Source organism: Rhinolophus hipposideros (genome assembly GCF_964194185.1).
Source record: "Rhinolophus hipposideros genome assembly, chromosome: 5".
Lineage (NCBI taxonomy): Eukaryota > Metazoa > Chordata > Mammalia > Chiroptera > Rhinolophidae > Rhinolophus > Rhinolophus hipposideros.
Window position 1 is genome coordinate 3,074,779 of NC_138051.1, and position 16,057 is coordinate 3,090,835.

General features: G+C 55.1%; 1 protein-coding gene across 4 annotated transcripts in view; it reads right to left on the bottom strand.

Moving 5' to 3' along the window:
* Window positions 1-5,884: 5,884 nt before the first annotated feature.
* Window positions 5,885-16,057, bottom strand: part of PML (PML nuclear body scaffold) — a 35,158-nt gene continuing 24,985 nt past the window's right edge. The window contains exons 8-9 of one of the 4 annotated variants that reach the window (XM_081050313.1): window positions 9,447-9,597; window positions 5,885-8,428 (exon numbers count right to left, since the gene is read on the bottom strand). In XM_081050313.1, the coding sequence (XP_080906439.1) occupies window positions 8,421-8,428; window positions 9,447-9,597 (159 nt within the window). In that variant the 3' untranslated portion in view covers window positions 5,885-8,420. Of the gene's footprint in view, window positions 8,434-9,446; window positions 9,598-10,862; window positions 15,764-16,057 lie in introns of those variants that run through there. The other 3 variants (XM_081050311.1, XM_081050314.1, XM_081050312.1) reach the window with 3 other exon arrangements.

Below are 16,057 nucleotides of genomic sequence, written 5' to 3' on the forward strand. Positions count from 1 at the left end.
TCTCTGTGCTTGTGGGCAATCAGCTTCAGTAGCCCAAGGGCAGGCCTCAGAAGAGAATCACAGGTGTGAACTGTCAGAAGCAAAGCACACAGAAGCTGAGGGATGGGCATACAGAAACGGGTCTGCTATGTAATTCGTTCCACAAATAGTAATTGAATATCCCACGTTGCCAGGGCTGCATTTGGCATGGGTGCACTGTGAACTAGGCAGATGCTGTCTCTGCCCTAAGAGAGCATACAGGCTCCTGCACCTCCCAGCATGCTCAGGCGCCCTGTGTGTGAAGCTTGGGGCTTCTGGAAGACTACCATCTCCAAGAAGGCTCCATCTGCTCCACCAGGTCACCTGAGGTCAAGGCTGAAAAAAACGACCTACACCCACGGTAATGCACCGGGAGCTGTCCAGAGTCCCAGAGTGGCAGCTTGGGGCCTGGAGCTTCCCTTCACAGTATTGGGGGAAGACAGAGGCCCAGAGGGAGGTCACAGAGCAGATGGGCTGGGAAATGCACCCAGCCTGCAGCTTCTCTGGTCCAGAACAGGCCACGCTTGGAGGCCATCATCGACCTTGCTGGGTAGGAGGCCCTTGAGACTTTCCAGTGGATGTGGCCTCCCTGAGGGCCGGTACTGGATGGGACAGGTGGCCCACTTCAGGTCTCCTTTATTAGCCCCCTGTACCCTGAAAGACTGCGGTTGTGCCCTGGATTGGAGCAGCTTTAATAAGGGCATGCTGATCCCCAGCTAGGCCCCTCAGAGAGAGGACCTCCAGCCAGGCAGCTGGCTAGGGCAGCAATTTGGAGGAAGGGAGCCCTTCCTGAGGTGGCATGTTGCAGAAGTGTCTGTAATTCTGCACCCAGGCAAGGCCAGTTCTAATGGCCACATCTTTAGGACAACTAGGTACAATTCAGTGTAAGGGGGCCTGGAGCAGGAGATCAGGGCTCAGGGGGCTGTACTTGCTTTTCCACTGACTTCCTGGGAGATTTTGGAAAAGTCTCTCTCCCTTCTCGGCCTCCTCCTGTGCCATGGGGGATATGTCTCTCCTCACTTGCCTGCCTCAGCTGATTCAGCAGCTTGGATCTGTCCCATTCTCACTCCTCAGGCCCGTCCCTACCACATCCAAAATGAGGAAGGGCCCCTCCATGCAGGGCCCTCACAGGAAGTACAACCCCCCAGGCACAGTTCGCTGCACACACCCTCTTTGAAGCTCCCCAGATAAGCTTTCCTGGAGAAGCTAGTGCTGACGGGCCAGGAAGGGGACTGCTGCAGTGCCTGGTGAATGCCTCAGCCTCCTCTCCCGAGCTCTTATCTTCAGACCCAGCTGGAAACTTGATGTATTTATTGGCTTCTCCCAGGACCTCCTCTGTACAACCCACATCTCTGCCTGTGCTGCAAGAAAGTGACCTCTGCGGATGGCTGTGTCTGGCAGCCAGCCGGGGGCTGATGGAGGGGACTGCTGTAAATCCCTCCAGCCTGCAGCCTGCAGGGTGACCCGGTCAGGAGAGAGGAGACAGTCCAGGAGTCTCAGAGACATAGGGAGGCAGACTCACCCGGATCCTAAATGAACTCGAACCAGGAAAGGGACAGAAGGAAGGAAGGAATGAAGACAGGAGAGGAGCGTTGGGGAGGGGATAGGAAGGCAAGGGGAAGGGAGGGAGAACCCACAGTGCTTTCCGGAAGTCGGCACAATATACCTTCTTCTCCGTGGTGTTGGACGTATACTTATTTTTTATTGAGCATTGACAAGTCACAAAGTTTAGTGCTTTATTTATGTTCTCATTTAATCCTCAGAAGTTTTGAAGTGCATATTGTCACCTTCCATTTGCATATGACCACAAAGGGTAAGCAGTTTGTGCAAGGTCACACAGCAGAGCTGGCATTTGAAGTAGGTCCAAAGCCCACGTTCTACCACACGTCACCCTTCCCTGCTCCTGGGCAGACTCTACGAGGGTACCACCATGGGCCCAGCCTCGCCCACCCTCTGCCTCCTCCTTGGGTGGTTGGGTTTACTGTAGGGTCAGCTCACTGTGGTGTCAGCCAGGGCTTTATGGCTGTACAACTCCAGGAGAGAGTCAGCCCTTGGGTAAGTTCTGCTCCCCAGGCCCTCTGCACTCAGTCTGGCCAACAACCACAGTTTTAGATAATCAGATAAGTGACACAGGATGTCGCAAATCTCCTATCATACTTGTTTGGTTGGCTAGCTTCGTGGAAAATTTCAGTGGTTAGCTAGTCAGTTTTTGCAATCTGCTTGGCAATCAAGTTTAGGATATTTATATTTATAAACTGACTTTAGCATAGTCCAGGCAGCTGGTCTTTAAAGAATTCCTCTGGGATGAGTTTAAGGAAGTTCCTTGAGCCAAGAAGGAAGGAATTTTCCCCTCACTTGTCAGCAAATGCATTTTGTAAGGGTGGTTGGAGATGTCCAAACTTTCTGTTTTGTTTTGTTTTTTTGAGGAGGGGAGTTAGTTAAAATTCTAGACTCTTCTCTCAACAGAGTTAACACAAGCATGTGCTTTATTCAAGTGCAAAGGGTCTGGAGCTGACATCTAGATTCAGACACACAAATGAATGATGCTGCTGCCCCCAGCCCTCTCCCAGCTCCAGCTTCCACCAGCAGGCTCCGTCCAGGGCCTAGGCCACCCCAGAGAAGCATGTCCTTGGCCCATGTTCCCTTCCACCGCCCTGCAGCCTGGTCCCACCGCCCTCCTCCCCCTATGAGCTGAGCCACATGGAGAGTTGACACCCCCTGTCACTTCTGACTGGCATCCTAACTGGGGATAGGGCCTTCCCTGAAATCACGCGTTCTCAACAGGGGCAAAATTACCCCACAGAGGGTTAAAACTGGTTCAAGAGGAGCTATTAACAATCTTAGATATTCCAGTGGTTTCTGATCCCTAAAGGACCAGAGTTCATGAACAGATATACAGTATATCTGTGTAAGGAAAAAGTAAAATGCTCTCTGTTTGCAGATGACATGATCTTGTGTGTAGAAAACCCTAAAGAGTCTATAATATAGCTGTGGTATTAAAATTTAATTGCAGGGAGCCGTGCCTAGGAAACAATGTCTACAAAGGTTCCTTATAGGGGCAATATTAGGGAAAAAAGATTGGAGAAGCACTGCTCTGAAAGAAAAAGGTAGAATTAAGGTAAGTTTAAGTGCTGGGAACAGAAAGATGGTGTGAGCTTTCTGGGACCTGAATTTCAGCTCTTGTGAGACCAGCAGACCAGGAGGGCATGGGAAGGAGACAGGTGAAAACTGGTTCCACCCACCTGAGCGATGCAGCCGGCAGTATAGGAGAGGGCTCCTGCAGACACAGGCTTCCTGTGGGGCACATCCCAACTCTGCCACATACAAGCTTAATGAGCTTGACCAAGCAACTCAACCTGCCACCCCAAGTTCGCCTGTAACTTGAAGAGGAGGATGTAACTACATAGGGCTGTTGGGAGACTGAATGAGGTTACCTGTGCTAATGAGAAATGCTTGGGAGGGGGCCACTGCCCTTGGGAGGCCATATTTGGGGGTCTTCCTCAGAAGCTGCTGCTCAGCTGCCCATAGTTTCATAGACTTTCAGTTGCTAAAATCTCAAATACTTGCAGCCCCAAAAGTGACTCCAACTCCATTCCTAATTAAATTCCTAACTCCATGACTTAATCACCAAATGTGACCCTAAATTTGATATAACCCCAAATCCTAACCTTAAGCCTCACCTCAACTCCTAATCCCACAGCAGCCTTATCCCAATTCTAACCTGGCCCTGACCTTTTCTCTCACCCTTATCCATAACCCGCTCTCTAATTCTACTGGTAACCCAGGGTTTCCCAAAATTGCCACTCACTTCCACGGTCACAAGTTTTGATATAATGTTCCTTCTGAGCTTGTAGCTACTTAATATTTGTCCTTAGACCTTTGAAAAATCCCACTGTAGCGTCATTCTGAGCATGTTCCAGAAATGATTACTATTTTAAAAATGTTTCTCCGTGTACCATCTACCTAAAAATATCTCCCATGCGTAGCGCTTTGGAAAAGACTGTGCTACCTGAGCCTAAAGTCCAGGCACCACCAGCCCCCTCCCCTCCCCCCTCCCCCTCCCCCTCCTCTCCCTCCCCTCCCCCTCCCCCCTCCCCCTCCCCTCCCCCTCCCCTCCCCCCTCCTCCCCTTCCCCCTCCCCCTCCCCCTCCCCCTCCCCTCCCCCTCCCCCTCCCCCGGGAGCAGCGGCCATCTTGCCCGGCCCGGTGGGGCTGCAGCGCCCTCTGCTGGCGGCGTCTGGGAGCAGCTCCAGCCCAGCTCTGCTTTCCTCTGGGCGGAGTCCGCAATATCCTACCCTCTCTGCCACGGCATTTGGTGTCACTGTCTGTGGGGTTCTCTTAGCTGTGAGTGAAGAAAGGTGAGAAAGGGCCCTCTTACTCTAGGCACAGGGGCGGGGACAGGCCTGAAGTCAGAGGAGGAGACAGGAGCAGGGCCTGCTCTGAGATGTGGAGTACAGTCGGGGTGGGGACCAGGGGTCAGAGTGAGTCTAAGGCAGGGATGAGAAGGGGAGTGGGGCAGGCCAGCGCCGGATCGGGGAGGGTGCAGAGGGGAGCACAGCGGGGCCAGGTACCAGGTGGCGGCCCGGTGGGATGCAGGGAGAAGAGCGAGAGGGAAGCGGTTTTTAGTGAGCTTTCTGGGTGTCAATGAGCCCTGGGGCCTCAGAAGGCGGTACTTAAGCAGCGCAGGGCCCGCCAAGGCTGGGCTGGGCTGTCACAGGAAGTCTGTTCTCTGCTCCGGGTCCTCGTGGCGAAACTCTCCCATCTGGGTGTCCTCAGGGCATAGAGCACCCACTGCTCTCCTTCCGGCCTCCCTCAGACCCCAGGACTCGTTTTCTGTTCTGCCCCACATCTTGTTCCTCATTCCCCTGAAGACAGGCCCATGTACTTTTTTTGGCTAAGATCTAATATCTGTTTTTCTATAACAGCAGGAACACTGTCATCTCGGTTGTCTGTAAAACAAGATCTTACATTTGTATGGCTCTTCATATATTAAAGAACTGTTTTCAAACATTTGATCACACAAGATACTATGAGGGCAAATCTATCCTTATGATCTCATTTTTCAGAGTCGGAGCCTGAGCTTGACCCAGACCAGTCGTAGGCTACGGAGGGCTGCAACTCAGTGTCCTGACCTCTCAGCCAGCAGGCTCATGCTTAGTTGGATAAACCTCCGATAGAATTCAAAGATAAAGTACAGGTGACATGTTTGGACTTGCTCTTAGAGACTAAAAGCTCCGGGACTGGAATTTGGGCATCCGGGCCAGGGAGATGCGGTCGAGGGTGGTGGCAGTGACCAAATCACATTACCTGACTGCCCACCCAGGCCAGGGGAGTGCTGACACCTACACTGCCTGTCACGGGAATCCCTGCCGATACTAACGTGAATTCCACCCGTAACATCCAAGACAGCAACACGTTAGTCACACACTGCTAGTATACCGGGCCTCCCCTACCTCCCTTGTTAGGGCTTTTACCACCTGTGGCTCTGGGGACACAGATAGGAGACCAGATTACCCAGCAGGGAGCAGAGGTAAGTTCCTACACACCCTGGTCCCTGGCTCCTGACTCCCTCTAGGAGTAATTCTTGGCAGTTGTCGCTTCTTTCCCTCCACGTGGCTCTCCCCTTTGGAGATGACCCTGGGGAAGGCCTACCCTGGTTTCCCCACTTAGAATGGGGGGCGGTTTGCATCCGTGAGGCCCTCAGGCACTCAGCAGTGAGGCGCTCTGCTCTGCTAAGTCCTGAAAGGTCTCCACAAAGAACAGTTCCCCCAGGCCTGGGAGCGTCCCCTTCACCAGGCAAGAGGCTGCTCAGTGGCTCCTAAGGTGGGCTGAACAGAGTTTGGGACTGGGGCACCAGGCTTTAAAGAGTCACGTCTTTATTAAAGGTTGCGAAAGCGGAGAGAAGGTAGAACAGCCCTTTGTTATAAAAACCTAGCATCGACTACCTCTGAAAAAGCATTGTGGGGCTGGAAATCAGTGGGTGTCCTCAGGCAGGGTGAGGCCTCCTGGCAGCTGCCGAGACAGCAGTCATCACAGCCAGGCTGGGTTGCCTGCTGTGCCCTGCCCCTCTCCCTGTCAGTCTGTGCTCACCAAGCTTCAGCCAGCATCTGTTTTAAACCAGAATCCTATTTTAAATACATCAGAGCTCACTGTTAGAGGCAGCACTCCCGCCATGGTGGCGAGGTCCTATGTAATCCCTCAGTGTGTCTTCGGGATACCCACTGGATGGGGGCTGACGTGTGGACACACACATTTCACCACTGTGGAAGCTGAGTTCACAGAGGCTGAGGGTCTGGGCTGTGTCCCTGTGTCCCAGGGAGCCAAGGAAGAAGGAAGGGAAGGGGACAGGCAGAGTGGATCTGCCTGTCAGAGGGGACGGCCCTGGCCTTTCTGTGTCCTGCTGCTGCCCTCAGGAGTGATCACAAGGCTGGGGACCTTAGCTCAGGGCTGGGAGCTAGGGTGCAAGAACGAAACCGTCTTGTCCATGGCCTCAGTGGCCTGCTGGCCATTCCTAAAACCCCAGAATGGCAGAGTTGGACTGGACTCTGAGCCAACCAGCCCATTTTATAGGTGGGGACATGGCGGCTCAGGAAGGGGCCTTTTCCTAAGTCACCTCCAATGCACACAGTTGGGGCTGGGCCAGGACTTTCTCTGCTGATTCACATTGCTTCTCCTTTGAGGGTCAGTCTACACAGCAATGGTTCTGGAACTTAGCAGGCATCAGAATCATCTGGAGAACTTGCTAAACTAAACAGCTTGCTGGGCCCCACCCCAGACAATCCAATCGCAGAGGTCCGGGGTAGAGGCCGTCAGAAGCCAACGTTTGGGTCCTTGGACTACACAGAGAACGGTGCTGGGTTAGAGGACATTCCTCAGGAGGGCTGGGGTGGGCAGTGGAGACAGAGTGAAGGGTCGTGCTGAGAGGGGTTGGTGGCCTGAGGACCAAAAAGGAAAGGCTCCACTGAGGGGCGGCATTTGTATGGCCAAGAGGAAGGAAGCAAGTGTGGAGGGTCAGACTTTGTAAGTGGGGACAGACGTGACACAGCAGCTTCTGCCTCTGCAGATGTGAGGCCCTCTGGGGATGAAAACGCTTCAGAGCGAGCCAGCCTCCAGGCAGGCAGTGGCGAGGAGAACCCAAGCGCACTGGGGACAGTTTGGTTTAGAAGGCACTTTGGGTACCCATGGGCAACTGGTGTTGTAGGCAGTGTCAGCAGGTCCCCCAGGCAGCGGCCGGGGGTCAGGGAAGCACTGCAAGGACACTCATGGAAGTGGCAAGTCAGGTGTCTGGGGCAAGCTGGGGGCTGCTTAGAGAGCCCAGAAGCCATCCCTTCATCACCCAAGACTTGGTTCTGGCTCCTGGAAAGGAAGGGCCAGGGATCTGATGAGTTAACCCACAGGTGCTCCCAGGCCCTGCATGGGTTATCTGAGGGCCTCAGGAGGGGCAGGTGGCTGCTTGGCTTTGGAACGTTATCTGTAGGGTTTTTAGAGAAGAGGAATTTGGTCCCAGAGAAGGAGAATTGATGCTGGACCTAATGCCAGCTGAGTACTAGGGACCAGGAACTGGGAATGCTGTGATGGGCGGAGCCTGGCGCACGGACCCCGTCCCTCTCTGACCCCAGAGATTCCAAGCTAGTCATCCTCTCCTTTCAGCTCTGCGGGGAGGCCACGCTATGGCCAGTGAGAGGGGGAGAGGTGCCCTCTGCCTGAGCCAAGGCCGTCCTCTCCAGCAGGTCTTTGAAGTAGCCGCTCAGAGCCTGCAGGCTGACAGCGCGCTGGGCAGGGGGTGACGCGGGGTCCTGCAGGTAGCCGCCGTACTTCTTCAAGCCCCTCTGTGGGTCCCTGCGGTGTGCGGTCAGCAGCTCCGTGTAGCTCACATTGTGGAGGGCCAGGAGGCGGGCCTCGGCCCGGGACAGGACGGTGGCCAGCACCAGGGGCTGCAGGGACGCGAAGCACTGCAGGTTGCTGAAGAAATAGGTGTGCTGGGCCAGCTCGGGGCCCGGGGAGACCTCGAGGAGGCGGCACAGGTCACGCATGGCCAGCACCGCGGCCAGGGCACTGCGCTCGCTCATGTTTCTTGCCAGGTAGGTCTTGGCCAGACTCTTGAGTTTGAAGCTGCTGGCCTGGGGCACACGCTCCTGGATGAGGGGCAGGGTGGCTAGGAAGCCTGAGGTGGCCTCCTTGAACTCCCACAGCCTGTTCATGTCCTCCAGGGCCTGGAAGAAGTGGGGGAGGCTGGGCCCCCACAGCTTATAGCAAGCCAAGATGGGGCGGCACATGGAGTTCAGGAAGCGGAGGAAGTGCTGCAGCCCCACTTCCAGGGACACGGCCTTGGAGTAGATGTTGAAGGCCTCGGGCTGGATGAGCACACGGAACTTGCTTTCCTGGTTCACGGCGGCCAGCTGGCTAATCTTCTGGGCTGGGCAGGAGAGAAGGGCAGGGTGAGGCCCCAGGGGCAGGGCAGGCACCAGGCGGCAGTGGGGGACCTCTAGGGCCGCCGTCCAGAGACCCCAGCTTGGGGCCTGCTGCCAGCAACCAAACATGAGCCTCCAAATGCAGCTCTGACCCTGGCTGTGTGGGGAGGGGGCAGAAGGAGGTCGGCTGGACGTCCAACGCCCCTTGCTTACCTGCAAAGGACTCCAGCTCCCCACTCCTCTGCCACCTACCCCAGGGCTCACCAAACTCTTTACATCCGGGTCCGTCCTGTCTGTCTTGTTTCTGCCTGGCCCTCCATTCCCTGCCCCCGGCCTCCAATCCCATCAGTCACTTAGCTGAGGCTCCCAGCCAGGTGGAGCCCTGGGACAGACAGCACACCTGCCCCATCTACTACACTCAGTGTGGCCCAGAGCCTGCTGCGAGGTCTGCGAGTGAGTCCCTGTCCTGTGGGAACACCTGCTGCTTCTGGCTGGCTGGGCTTGGCCTGGCCTGGGTCTGTGCCACAGGGAAGGACCCCCGGCAAGCACTGTGGGAGTTGAGGGGCTTCTGGGAGAAGAGGTCCTATCTCTCTGTGACCTCAGCTCTGTTGGGCTCCCTGTGAAGTGCCCTGTAGACTGGGCTCTGTACTCAGAAATGTGCAGTCACAGCCCAAGGCCTGGCTTGGGTTGCCGGTCTCCTAGCAGTGACTTCCCACGTTGTTTCTTTTAGAGGTGTCTTCCCAAGGCTCTCCGTCTAAGAGACGCCCTCACCAGAGGTGAACTCCTAGAGGCGCTTGCCTCACGCTTTCAGGCACTGGTCGAGGCAGCTGTCATTCAAACAACCAATGGGTATACCTGGGAGTCCCAGGGTGACGCAGTGCTTTGCCCCCTCTATGGCTGTGGTCACTGGCCAGAGCTCAGGGCTCCTCTGGGCCTTGCAGATGACTCCGCCTGCACTTAACTTGGGGACTTAGAGACTAAGCTAGAAAGGGTTGGGAATAGCCACTAAAGCACCCACTTTCATTGTCAATCTTGAGGTCAAAGAAAACCAGGGGCCTGTCTTCTGCTTGGGGGCTGGCAAGGCTGTCATCCAGGACCCTGTGGGAGCTGGAGCCCTCCAGCTGAAGGTCACTGGACTCGCCGCTGCTGTCATCCAGCTCTCGGAAGGACTGCAACACAGAAAAATCAACAGGTCAGGGGTCCAAAGGGCAAGAGGGAACATACTGGTAATAGGAGTGTGTGCCCATGAGCAGGTGTGTGCGTGAATGTGAGTGTGTGGGAACAGAGCAAACTGGTGTGGCCGAAGCCTCTGCATACACATGATGGGGGGCCTGTCATCGGGGAAGGGAAGTGTGTCTAGGTGAGCACACGTGCGTGAGAGAATGTGTGCATGAAGACATAGATGTACGTGTGCACGTGTGTGGGCTGTGCATGGCCACAGGCACACACATTAGTGAGTGAAGAGGGGTGAGGATGAAATCATGTGGCCAGTGTGTGTGCACCTGGGTGTGCACGAGGGGCTGTGAACCTGTGTTGACACATGCATGTGTGAAAGGGTGAACACGTGAGCGAGTGTGTGCAGGGGTGAGTAGTGCTGCGTGTGGAGGTTGGGGGAGAGCCCAGTGCTATGGTGAGTAGGGCCAGAGGTGTGTGTTCCTCACTTCATCTCTGAGCAGACTCAAGAAACACCATGAAGTGGGGAGAGGAAGAAAGAGCCTCATCTTGAACCCCAGCTGTTTCTCTGGAAGGGGCCAGGAGTCTGGCTTTTCTTGTCCCCAAAGCTAACTGAGGTGCCAGTGTCCTACACAAAGGGGAGGTGGAGGACTGCTCGGCCCCTAGGATGCCACATCTAGGTGGACACAGAGCCTGGGAGAACCGGGGAGGAATAAAACTCAGAGCCTGGAGACCCTGCCTGCTGCTTAGGGAAGCCTGAGGCCCTGTTTTCTCCAGCACCAAGGCGAGAACAGTGTGAAAGGCCTCAGGGTAGGGGAAGGGCTCTGGCTTCCGAGGGGCTGGGACTACAGAGGGAGACACAGCCTCTCACAATATGGAATTGCTCGTCGTCTGCACAGCTGCCAAATCCAGACGTTCAGACTTTGGTGGCCTGCTCAGAATCTCCTGTGAGTGCCACCTGCGGACACTAGCCAGCGACCCAGAGGAAGGGACGTGGCCAGCGTCCCAGGGCTGGCTGGGGGCACTGCTGAGACACAGTCCAGAGCAGGCCCAGCCTTTCCTTCTATGGACTGCTTCTGGCTGGCTGATGGAGCGGCCTCACCTGGAGCCATCTGAGGCCTCCATGAGCCCTGGCCTCTGAGTAATGTCCCTGGCCTGGGAGACAATTAGCATATTCTCCTAGGCCCTCCCACTGGCCAGGTGAAACATTTGTTTGAACAAAACTTCAGCTAAGAGTGAAATTACTAACAGCCACAGGTACTACATGCTGGATTTTCCTAGCAGTGGCGGAATTTTACTTTATTTGCACTTCTAGCCCTACCCTGGGCCTCCCAACTCCCTCCCAGTCATTGATAGAAGCAGATATTCTCGAGGAACCCATCCAGAACTGGTTTGACTTAGAGAAGCCTGTGAGTTCTGGGACTTTAGACAGAAGGCCCTAGTAAAAGACTTTGGCAAATGCTTTGCATATCAGTACCCTTGAATCCGTGGTATGTCAAAGGCTGAGTTTGCATGTCTTGCTCTGACACGGTCTTGCTTCCCGGCTTCCTGCCCTCCCTTGGAAGGAGTCTTCTACAGCATCTCCTTAAGTTGCTGGCTGGTGCGCCAGAGACCGGGCCTTCTTCCCCATGGGAGAATCCAGTGCCTTCTCTCTCCCAATTTCCAGAGTCTATTCTGTTCTCAAGACAGTGGTGCTCTCGCACCTGGGCTGGTGGGAAGCTGGACTTCTCTTGCTGTACCCTCCCCTGGGCCTCAGCTCCCTGTCACCAGCGGCTGAATCCTCTCTGCCACCCACCGACATGGCACCCTGGGCTTTCTAGTCTTCCTTCTTCTTTGTCCTCCAACATCACTGCAAAAGTCCTTGCAGTGGCCTTGGGGGCTCCACCTGTCTCCTTCCTTCTGCCGAGTCTCTTCAGGCCTTAGAGCCAGAATCTTCTCTTCAGGTATTCTCTTCCAAAGGTTAAACTCCCTGAAGAGCGGCAGATGGGCCAGCTCCCCCATCTTTATACCCGGGTCATTTATGATGGCCATCCGAGCTTCCTGGGGTCATTTTCTCTTTTATACTCTTGGAACTGTCCTTTGTCCTGAACTTACTGAAGCCCCTGCCGACTCCCTTAATAAAAGCGCACCCCTTGTCTGCTGAATTTGTCAATGGAGGGAAGCTGGATCTTTCACCCCGACTCCCCTTCCTCCCAGATTCCCCCTGCCCTTGGGGACCTGCATAAAGTATGGCTTCCCTGTGGGGCTGGTCTCACTGGAACACCTTCCACTAAACTCTAGCCCGCTGTAAACTCAATTCCCCCTCCCTGGGATGTACCGGTACATTTAAAAGAGACTTCTCTAAGGACCCAGGTTTAACAGAAGGGCCATCAACCCATAAAGGCTCTGGCACAAAACCTCTTTCTACCCCTGCTCACTAAGGAAAACGCTCCTGTTTCATCCCCACAGCCCCACGTCAGGATAACTGAGTGGGTGGGGAGCAGAGGCTGGGACAATGGTGGAGACCACAACCCCAGACGCCAGGAAAGGGCCTTTCCTTGCAAAAGGCTAAGGTTTGCTTGGCAGGGAAAAGACGGGCAGGGATGCAGTGAGGAGAGATGTGAGTCCACGTGCGAGGACAGGAAGTGAACAGTGCAGACACACTGAGGACCAAGCGAGAGGAAGATGATGAGAGCTGAAGGAAAGCAGGAGAGGAATGTAAGAAATGCTGCTATGACTTGCATATTGGATCTCTTTTAATAGTCTTTCAAAGATACAAGCAAATACTGGAATTTCCTTATTATACTTGGCTAATGGACTGTGTTTCTTAGACTGAGCCATGAGGAACCCAGGATTTTTTTTTCGGGATACACATGCAATCTGGTTCATGAGCTGTATTTCCCTCATTTTCATCGCACAACAACTTAGCAGGTCAACCACATTCCAACTCAACCCAGTGGGTCTAAAGGCCATCCCAAGGTTGCTGCTAGGAAGCAGCTGGGTTGACATCTTAATCACCTTCCAAAAGGCTAGGTTTTGGGAAGATCCAGCTCTCCTCTCCCCTGCTGGGTCCATATCCCAGGAGGTACGTCTCACCTCCATTCAAGGCTGATACATACACATCTGATACAGGTCTGCAACGGAATCCCACTTCTCTCAGGGTTGTCCTTTGACTCTGCATTAGTAGCTTGAAAAACTCTTGATGCCCAGCCTGCACCCCAGACTGATTCGGATCTCTGGGGTGGGGCCTAGGAATCCTGTCGCTGGTAAAACCTCAAGTGATCAGTGCCAGGCAGGGTTGAGAACTGTCCTAATTACTGATTTAGTTCGTGTTTGGTCATCAGCCAGACAGGAGCCAAACCCTGTGATATGCAGCACCCAGTCACCTGAAGATACCTTCCTAAGTATCTGAATATGACATTGCTTATCAAGAGTACTAGACTCTCTCAGCACCCAAGCTTTAAGCAACAGCTGGGATTAGTTTGCAAGACACATGCATTGCTAGTTTCTGCAGAAATAAAACCCCAGTTCTTGCAAAGTCTGGAAGGCCTCTGAGATACCTCACGTGTTCCTGTGAACGGGACCATCCCATTAGCTAGCCTGTGGCCAGCCCGTCAGGGGACGCAGCTCCCATCTCCTCCGCTGAGCACCTTTTGGTAACCTGATGTGCACACTCGCAGTATCACTATCCCTTCCCCTGCTGGTCCCCACTGCCACTTCTGCCAGGGGCTGTCCCCCTTGGGACCAGTCATGTCACAGGCGGTAACAACACCTATCTTCCTCTGGCTCGCCTGCTAACACAGGGCTGAGGGCAGAGGCACTGCTGACGACCCTTGTTTTTAATCAGCATCCTCTCCCCAGGTCTCCATCATCGGGCCCGGGGCTTGCCCCGCCACCCAACTGCAGCCCCTCTGCCATGCCCAGCAGGTCCAGGGCTCTTTCAGAGTGCCCCTCCTGCCCACAGCCTCTCTCCGAGCCCCTCGGGCCTGCCGCGCAGCTCTGACACAGCTGCAGCACAGGCACTGGTACGCTTGGGAAATTCAGTATCTTAGCAGGCCAGTATTCTACAACTGTCACACACTGGAAGGTCGGATAAAGGCCACGGCGAGGGGGACATGGGAACGCGGGAGCCGCAGGAGCCTGGAGCACCCAGCGCGTATCGCCCTGCCCCCTCCACGGTGCTGCCAACACTCTATGAGCACCAGGGGTCTGGAAGGGGCACAGAAGGTGGGTGAGAAATATAGCAGGGGGACCTAATTTGTTTTCTGCTAAAGTTCTTTTCAAAAGTATGGGACTCCTATAATGGTTAATTTAAAAACTGTGTGGCTGAAGAAAGCCTACACAAAAGCAGTGGTCCTCTGGCTCTCCACTCCTCCAGACCTGGTCTCAAAGGTGAGCAGCTGCTTCTAAATGTTTAATTCTTCATAACCTGCAAGGTGCGTGCCTCTCCCTCCTTCCCTGATTAACCTCAGGCATCACCTAGCTCCTGGCTGACAACAGAGGATTAGACTGACACCCCTACCACCCAAACGTGGCTGGTGTCAGCTCCTCCACTTGACTTCCAGAAGTCTGGGGAGAGCAATGGCACTCAGTCCTTTCCTCTCTTGCCTTCCCAGGCTTCACCTCCACCCACGCTGTTTTGTTATAATTTTATCAAGATTATGGATGGAAAGAAGTACCCAGATTCCAGAGGAATGTAGGACATGGAAAGACAAGAGTCAAACATAAACTGGCTACAAGGAATAATAGAAAGGGGGAGTGTCCTGGGTGGCCCCGGGTCTCAGCTCGTGTAACTGGGCAGATGGTGTAATTCGCTGAGAGGAAGAGATGAGTTTGAGGTCTCTATGGGGCATTTCAGTGCAGCTGTGGGAGGGCTGCGGGCAGAGGTCCTTGACCCCACTCCTACCAGACATTCAGATGTGGGAGAAAGAGGGACATAGCAACCCCACAGAACCAAGTTCCAGTGCAGGGAGAAGACAAAAGCCACCTGCAGGGAAGAGCTAAGTACAGCAGGGAATCTGTTGGTCATGGAAGAAGGGTTTGCAAGGTGATCTTTCAACAAATATTTATTGAGCAGCCACATCTGCCAGGTCCTGGGATTGACACTGTTCTCATGGGCTTAGACCCTGGCAGAGGCCCAGTGGAAAGGGCAGGGTAGGGGGCTGGGGTGTCAAGGGTGAGAGAAGCTTTCTTTTCTTGGGCAGAGGCCCAGGCATGCGAGGAGCGGTGGCCTGAATCTGTCTGCCCTCTCGACTGAAGAGGACTGGTCTCTCTGCCCAGAGTCCAAGCAGCCATTCCTTCCTTGGTTCCCTCCTTGAAGGAGATGTATGAATACCTACTGTGTGCAGGGCCTGTGGGTGTGTGTGGGCTGGGCTGGGCAGTGGGATGGAGGAGGCCGAAGCAGGGCATAGGTGTTGGCCGCAAGGTTACAAGAGGATGGAGGCCAACATGGGGTCCTCAGAGGCTTGTATGAGTGGAGTCTGGGCTGGTGAGGGGATTCTCTGGAGGGCGGAGTGGTAGGACTTCCAGTGGGGCCTGGATCTGGGGATTCTCCAAGGGGGTTCTGTCAGAATCCTGGGGGAAGACTCCTGCCCCAAGAGTCTGGAGAGCTCTGCCTCCTGCCCTGTACCCCCTAACAGAGGCATCAAGCTGGGGAGCCACAGAGGACAGAGGGAGAGTGAAGAAGTTGTTGAGCCACTGGGCTATGTGGGGGGATCCTCGGAGGGAGAGGCCGCGGGACCGCCTTGCCCTTCGTGCCCGGCGGGGTTGGTCACTGGCCCTTTGGAGGCGGGCAGGACACTCCTGGGTGTTGGCAGGATGATTGGGAGGCCCTGTGACGGCAGGGATGGTAGCAGGGGAAGGACAAGTCCACATGGGGACACAATGCATTTTGAGCGGCAAGCGGAAGACATGGCGAAGGCGGATGGCTCTTTGCGCTCGCCGAGACAGGAAGCTGGCCCCACGATGGATGGCATCGTGCTCCTGGTGTCCGGCAGGCGGGCTGGCAGACTCAGCATCGGGGATGACAGCCTCCTCGGCGGGGCGGTGGGGAGGCCGAGACGGGGGGTGGCATGTGCCACGGGGCAGATGGGAGGCCCGGCTGGGGTGGGACGCTCCTGGAGCTCTCAGCAGGGAGTGGGCTGGCGGGGAGTGTGGTACATCGGTCTCCGTGGGCTCCGCGTGCTTTCCAATACAGAACCTCAGACTGAGGGCTGGAAGGGACTCAGGAGCCACCCAATCCAACCTTGCACTCTGTTCAGAGCCCCCTTTTCCCTGGACAGGGCACTGCCCAACCCCCATTAGCAAACCTCGGGACAGAAGGGTCACAACCCACAAAGCCACTGTTCCATTATAGGATGGCTTTAAAGTTGTCTCTTACGTGGTGTGAAAACTCGCTTGTCTGGCCCTGTACGGTGCTGCCTCAGGCCCTCACACTCCTGCAGCGGTCCTCACTGCTGTCCACCCTCCTTGTTGAGG